The sequence below is a fragment of the Salmo trutta genome, chromosome 29, assembly GCF_901001165.1.
Source record: "Salmo trutta chromosome 29, fSalTru1.1, whole genome shotgun sequence".
NCBI classification, from domain to species: Eukaryota; Metazoa; Chordata; class Actinopteri; order Salmoniformes; family Salmonidae; genus Salmo; species Salmo trutta.
In genome coordinates this window covers 28,133,902-28,141,799 of record NC_042985.1, presented here as the reverse complement: position 1 = coordinate 28,141,799, position 7,898 = coordinate 28,133,902, and the positions used below count along the sequence as shown (strand labels likewise).

Genomic DNA, 7,898 nt, shown 5'->3' with positions numbered 1-7,898 from the left:
CAGTACTATATTTAAGCAATAAGGGCCGAGTGGGTGTGGTATATAGCCAATATACCACGGCTAAGCACTGATGCAACGCAGAGTGCCTGGATACAGCCCTTAGCTGTGGTATATTGACCATATACCATAAACCACAGAGGTGCCTTATTGCTATTATAAACTGGATGCCAATGTAGAGCAGTAAAAATAAATGTTTTGTCATACTCGTGGTATACGATCTGTCGGCCAATCAGCATTCAGGGCTCGAACCACCCACTTTATGCTGCGTCACATCTGTCCTTCGCAACCTACTTCAATAAGAAAGTAAGTTTCTCTCCAACCATAATTTCTTACAAAATGCATACCACATGTGGGAACTGATGACCTTTGAAGTGTTCTCCATAAGGATCAGTCCATTGCAATAAAACCTTTCAGTAGGAGAATGGACCAATAAATAATGGTGTGACAATGTGCTATATTAAGGCAAGAATTCCTTAAAAATCTAAACAAAGTTAACTTCCATGGTAACAGGAATTTCTGTAATTGTTGGGCATTCCTCAGAGGCCTACCAAGAAACAGAGGTGTTTGAGAGCTTGCCTTGGTCACTGGGGAGTTATACATAGCAACCATGCACTAATACAATAGTTGCAGGACATTATAAACCATATTAAATGGCCATGTTGCTGCTCTTGGGCTCACATTTACATGCCTGAATCTTGATGAAATATTACACAGGACAAGTCTAAGTAAACTCAGTGTTTTAACTTTATTTGAAAGTTAAGCAATAGTGGTACACATGAACATTCTTAGCACTTACAGAAACACTTTTATAGAAAGTTGTACAGTACAGATGTATACCGCATGATTTCATCAGATCATAAGTTGAGATGATTGTTTTAATCATGATAAAAACGATCAATAAATATCTGAATCAGATATTATGGCAAACAGGCTTCAAATTTTCACACGGGGGGGGGGGCAGAGAAAGTGTGACAAATCTAAATAATTTCTCATGTTAATTTTATTCAATAAAACATGTTGCACTTCTGTGTAGTTTGAAACTGTTGCATGAGAACAGACCAATTGTGACTTCATTTTGCATGGCCCAATGCCCCGGGTGGGTAATTTTCAGATTTTTAGACCATTCCATTGGACACCGAGCCATGCAAAACCAACTCACCCATTGTTTGGTAGTTCCCTGTAAAGAAAATCAGAATTCAAGTATCACAATGTTTGACAGACACAGAAGGGGGGGGGGTGGTACACAGCAACGAGGGTTGATAAATTAACAAGGCCGCATAATTTCATCTCTCCCAGGTGATGTGCCATACATCCACAAAAGCACTTAAAAAAGGTCTGAATTTGAATTCTTACAATCAGGATATTATTGTGCAAGTAAAACCATTTTTTTAATGTTTATTACAGACTTGTGCATTAGTCCAGACTAAGTGTTTACATTTGAAATGGAGACATTATGTAATTCAAACCCAGCACATGAAGCCCATAATGAGGAGGTAGAAACACAAGCAAATAAAACCATTAAATGGTTTTAATTCTTTGTAACAATCAAGGGATGAGTGAATATTGCAACGACTCATGTATGACGTTGAGCAAAGTGCATCTCTAGTGTTGCTAATTGGTTAACAAAAAAAGCATAGAATTCAGCAGCAGGAACAAGACCCTTGCAATTGTCTTGAAGAAAAACAAAGGTCTAGATTCAAAGCAGCTAATACCATTGATCTTAAAACAGATGGCAAACCATTATTACACTTAAGCGCTAGAAAAGAGCCAAAAAGGAAAAAAAAAAAACATGCATTGGCTTAACATGGCCAAAAACCTGATAGCGGAATGAAGTGTTGCAGTGGTTAGGTATGCATATCATATTGGGACAGGGGGGATGGGAAGAAAAAAAAACGGTATCAATAGCATTTTTGCACCATAAGGCTTTTGGCTGGTTCTTCAGTCGGCTTCCTCCTCAGACTCCTCTTCCTCAGCAGTCTCCAGCCAGGTCAGCCACTGGTTCACCTTCACAGGGAACATACCATGAGCCCAAAACAGAGATACACCACAGACATGGGTAATACATTTCTGGTCTAATAAAAAAAAAAGCAAGTTTAGTGTGCACCTGCAATGGTGTGAGTTGCAATACAAATTGTCTGGGAGTAGAAATCTAATTACCTGGAATAATGCTTTTCCCTTTCCAGGAAACTCTTGAGTTATGTCTTCTTTCCATGCAAGGAAGGCTTCTTCTTCAATGATTTCCATATCGTAGAAGTGGACAAAATAGCGCAGTAACATGCCTAGAAGAAAAATCTGTATTTTAAAAAAACTGTTTGAACAAAACCCTGAGGCAAATGTGTTTGCATAGTAATAATTTGACCACGTGACCTGTACGTACCTTTAGGGAAAGCTTTAGCGTTGCAGTGGACCTGCAGTGCGTAGAGGGCACTGACTTGCAGGTCCTGGTGATCATGCAGGAACTTCTGCATCACTGGCTTGAAGGCCAGCAGCAGCTGCTTCTCCTGGTCCAGCTGTTCTTTAGTGGGGGCTGATAACTGGTCTTCTTCCTCACTGGCATTTATCTCTTGGGCAATGTACTGCAAGAAACTGGGGTGGGGGAGAGCAGAATTCAGACAGTCTTAACATAAGTAATTTCAAGATGCATAACCACAGAACTCTGCAATGTGGGCATTAGCCCTTTCCCCATACCTGGTCATGAGGATGTTGACGAAGCCCTTGTCGGTGTGGAGCTTAGAGGAGATGTTGTCCTTAATCCACTTGTAGATGGACTGGGGAGAGGGGTCTGCTTTGATCTGCTTCAGCAGTTCCTTTTCCAGCTTCATGAGTGGGAATAAGAAGCTCAGGCCTTTGCCCTCCAAGATCTCCAGCATGCGATCTTTGTTTTGGTCGATTTCTGCAGATGTGAGAGTTTTGGCAACTGTCAAAATCACAACAATCATGTTGAAATGTGAAAACTTGAGAAGTTTCTAGGATAAGGGTTTAGGAGATGTTAACATACCAGGCAGCATCTTCTGCATGTTGACCTTGCTTTGCTGGAATAGATCAGTGAGCCACTCGCGATCCTTCAGCTTGGCAGTCTGTTGCAGACAAAGCAGGAAGAGGGGAAAGTGGGTGCCATTCTCCAGAGTGTGGGCCAGCTCATCCATGCTCACCAGGTCTGCGATGATGGCTCGAGCCGCAAACTGGGCCAGATAGGACTTCACCAGAGGAACATCCACTTCGATCTTGGGACACTGGTCCAGAACACTGAGGAAAGCCTGTAAAAAAGTACAAAGGCACGTGGTGAGTAAATTCACTGAACAGTAGAACCTTTGATATCTTACAACAAAGCTATTTTCCATGACTGGAAGACTGACCCGCATGAAGCTCTCCCCAGTAACAAGGCCCTCTGTGCGGAGTGTGTGGATCAGGGTGCTGGCATGCTCCTTGTCTTCATCTGGGCAGTCAAGAGAACAGATCACGATCTTGCTCAACATCTCAGGCAGGAAGTGTTTGGGAGCCTTCATCTCTCTTACACAGTTCACAGCTTCATCAATGTTTTTGCTGTTCAGATAATCGGTCACTATGGTCTCCTGACAAGATATAATATGGACAAAGACTTAGTTTTCACAAGTTTTTCTATGGGGCAAAAAGTATAACTTGAGGGAGTGCCTGAGATAGTAAAGTGGAACATACGGTCATCTTAAGCAACTCTTCCTTTGCAGGAGGCGGTTTCTTGGTGGTCTTTGGAGGTTTTTCCTGAATTGGAGGAGGGTTGGTTTTCAGACCAAGCAGAGGAGGCTGAGAAATGATAAGACCGTTTAGAGTGGGCACAGACTTTAGATAAGCATCATCTCCAGCTTAATGCTATATAAAAAGCAGTATGCGTGTTTGTCTTTACCTGTCCCAGTGGTGGTGTTTGAGTGCGTGGAGGTTGAGCACTTGGAGGAATCATTGTTGGCATCTGTGGCTGCAACTTTGGCACTTGGTTTGTGTTGAGAAGGAATGACTGTGCCGGCCTTAGACTGATCTAAGAAGGAGGGTATTTGAGGGTATTATGCATCTATGCATCGTTCTCATCTCTTGCATTAAAGTGTTATGGCTTATTGCCTGTGCAAACGGTGGTTTAAAAGAGTGGGTATCTACCAGGTGTTGTACCTCATCAGCGTTGAGCGATCCTTTCTTGATGAAACGTGGTGTCATGTCCTTAGACTGAGCCTGCTGTTGCTGCGAGTGATTCTGGTTCTGGAAAATTTGATTCTGCCCCTGAGAAAATGTTTGAAATTACTTTGGATGCAATGCCATATCCATCTAGATTTGAGCAGTTAAAGAATACTAAAAAGCTACTGCTTTTAGTAAAGGGTGCAACTTTCACCTGGTTAGATTTGATGAAGGGCTTGCCTCCCATCTCGAACTGAGACTGGGTAGCAGGGGCTGTGTGCCCACTGTGGCCGTTGAAGAGTGGGTTGGTGCGGTGACGGCCCATGGTGGGTGAATACCGGTCCTGAATCACTCCAGGGCCTGTGCCAATCCCACTCCCTAGTAGCCAGGACACACATGTTAAACGTTGGACAACAGGACTTGAGATGGACAGCAATAAACTCAAACTACTCAAGAGAGTCAGTCATGGATGTACCTGGCATCTGTCCAAACATATCCGCCAACCCTCCAAGAGTTTCCCTGTCAAGTTTCATCCTAGGCATGAAGGGCCCCTCCAAAAAGAAGTCAGTCCTCATTCCCTGGGCCATTGGTGGAATAAAAACACCCAAATCCTGCAAGACAAAGCAGACGTGTATTAAGACAAGCCGTGGATATACAGATTCATAACATTTGGCTGCACTTAATAAAGAATGGTTAACTAACTTTTACTGCTTCCTGACGAATCTGGTTAATCGTCTTCGGTCCATTATCGATAAAAGCTTTGCGAGCCACCCAATTGTTCTCTCGCAACTCCACTGAATCCTGCACCAGGAAACGAATCCTTGCCGGCAAGTCCTTGTTGTTCATTAAGGACTTCATACGGCCAAAGTACTGATCCATTAAAGACTGCAAGAGAAACAAATTAGCCACGCCCAAATGGAAAATATTAAGATACTAAATAAAATGACTCGAATATATGCTTACCCTAGCCTTTTCATGATCGAGTCTAGGCCCCACTGTTCTCATTATCTGACAGAGGCACTCCAAATCTTCCCCCATATCCTTAAGTTGGACTCTCTTCTTCTTTTCCAAAAGCTGAAATAAAGACGAAAGATTGTTAAACCATATGAAATGCATGTTAACTAATGTGAAAACAGTTCTGATATATTCAACTTACTGTTTTGATGCACTTATGAAGGATAGATTCATGGATAAGATCAAGTTTGCCAAGTTCCCCAATGAATTTGATATTGCCCAGCATCTTAAACTTGGCAATGGCATGCTGCTCCTCTTCCTCAGAGGTAAGAGGGTTGTCATGTTTGTCATAGACTGAGGGAATAGAAAAGAGCAAAGGTTAACACAATCAACCACACAGGGCACAGAAAATATGCAAATTTTTCAAACGTTCACTCACTTTCAACATTTTTGGCGCGGTTCTCAAATTCATCTTGAAGCTTAGAAATCAAAAGTCTCCTGAATGTCTGCAACACACATTGTTGCCAAATGAAAAGATTAGATGGGGGGAAAAAATGACAAAACGAGATTCATCACAATGTTGTTTAAACCCCCATGATACCATTGTCTATAATGGTAGTAATCAATCTGTGATGAGGATGACAACGATGCTTACGGTGCTTTGTTTTTGTGACGTTTGGATCTCTGGCGATGGGCCGTCAAAGTTCGGTGCGTCCTCTGCCAAGCGCAGACATAGCTGAGCATAAAGCGAGCTATACTTGGGCTCTTCGAGGGCTTTGTCAACAATCTGTTTGAAATGGGGTGACCATACACTTAACAATATAGCCGTTTTCCACTCGATCAATAATAAACATTAATGCACACAGAGCTTATAGATTTTAAATTACCAGCAAGATCACTCCTTTTAGGACGAGTTTTGAATCTACGCCCACATTCAGGAGCTCAAGGCATAGCTTGTCAAACTTCTCGGGGGTCAGTTTATTAAGTATGCTGAGGATAGAAAGAATAGGAAACATGAAAAATAATGTATTCTGAAGACAAGGCATTACTTGGTTTTAGAAAATAGCACCACTAACACACATTCACTGAAATCTGCTGACTTGCAAATGGGCCAGTCATTTCTGATGGATTAAAAAAATGTAAAAAAGCAATGGGAAGCAACCAGATTCAAGTTGGCAAACAGCCTACAAGATGACATTTTTATTTGGATCTAATTTGTGTAGCCACAATTTATTAGGGGATACATACCCTCTCACTTTCCTGAAGATTGCATCATGTCGTTCTTTTTCGTTGGAGGCATTGGCATCTCGTCTAGTGCTTCGTGAAGGAACCCATCTCTGAACGCTAGATCCTGGGGCTTTCCCCAGGAACTCGCTGCAATTAACAGCATTAGTGACATCTGAAGTAAGATTGTTTGGAGTAACATTTAGTTGTAGTAAAATGGTTTGAATAGTACCTGTTGCCGACAGTCTTGGGATGGTACTGAGAGGCACCCCTACCTCCTCCCCCACCCGAAGAAGCACTGTGGAACAAATATTATTTACTTGAAGAATAACGTGAACAAAATAACATAGCTAGGACTATTAAAGCTATAATCTATTCTACACTATGAAGGATATCAGTAGGAAGTGAAACAAGGACATATGAGGACTAAATTGCATTTAGACTAAAACAAGTTACAATCTTGCCTGAAACGAGAAGCACCCCCTTCTGCAATCACACTCTCCACTTTGGCGGCTTGACAACGATGAATTCCCGAAAATATTAATATTCAAGGGTTGGGGGTAGGCAAAAGCGACCTTTAGAAAGAAAAGCCTTTTTAGAGTACAAAGTAAATGAATACATTGACGCATGGCATACACTTCCTGCTAAAGCACAGAGCTAGCTAGTTTCACTCGCAGCTAACGTTATACATCCTTTGTTGTAAATGCCTAGTAGCTAACGTTAGGCTACTACAGTAGTTAGCCATGTTTGACTCATTTAACTAACTAAACAACATGGCAAGGACATTGTAATGCTGAGATTCCGAATCCATGGCATGTTTAGCCATCCATGTCTGCTTTGATCAAAAGTGGTCTCAATTTACTAATGATAACTAACAAGCTAGATAATGCTACCGGTAGCTAGCTCTTCATTTCCTCTCTGCCAGTTGGTTGAGGTGGACTAGTTAGTTACGTTAGCTGGCTAACTAGCTAGTAAGCAGTCACTTTCAACATCATTATCGTCAGCGGTCTTGTGATACGATATCAACATTTACAAAGCTTATTAGTTAGCCAGGTAGCTGTCATCATTAACAGTTAAATGAAAAAAACATGCCGGTTCTGTGTGGAAAGCGCTTAATATTAGTAGTATATTACCAATGGCAAGACTCAATTTCCTTCTAATGTGTCGTGATAAATTGTAGTTAAACTGCTAGTTAGGTTATAGACTGCTATCCAGTTAGCATACGCAGGAAACGCCACATTGGAAAGCTAGCTAGCCTAGTAGCTAGCTAGGCTAACAATCGGAAGCCATTTTAGAACAGTTAAACGGCCAGCTAGCCAAACCTAAAGTTAAACACTGACTAGATTTAACGATCATACCTTCACTTAAGGAACGTCAGTTTTGTAGGTTGTGTGGTTCCAAATGTGAGAAATAAAAATAAAGAAGGAAGGACCCTGTTTGGTCGTGATTAATTCACTGGAAATACTGAAATAAAAAGCAGTGCGTTCCAGGACCAGACCTCGCACCGGTGAGAAGAACGCTGACTGTAATCTACGTCATGCGTTGATGGGACTGCCAGCCTTTGTATCACACATAAAACA

General features: G+C 41.8%; 1 protein-coding gene across 1 annotated transcript; it reads right to left on the bottom strand.

Moving 5' to 3' along the window:
* Nucleotides 1-726: 726 nt before the first annotated feature.
* On the bottom strand, nt 727-6,865 carry LOC115167626 (eukaryotic translation initiation factor 4 gamma 2; the record flags this gene model as incomplete). The annotated part of the gene is made up of 20 exons (XM_029722221.1): nt 727-2,004; nt 2,158-2,279; nt 2,378-2,586; nt 2,689-2,893; nt 2,999-3,257; nt 3,357-3,572; nt 3,676-3,780; nt 3,881-4,009; nt 4,138-4,245; nt 4,355-4,518; nt 4,616-4,751; nt 4,843-5,025; nt 5,104-5,214; nt 5,297-5,448; nt 5,534-5,600; nt 5,750-5,881; nt 5,982-6,084; nt 6,343-6,468; nt 6,551-6,616; nt 6,783-6,865. Coding segments are annotated over 20 exons (2,742 nt in total), but the record flags the coding sequence as incomplete, so codon positions are not given.
* Between the last annotated feature and the right edge of the window lie 1,033 nt (nt 6,866-7,898).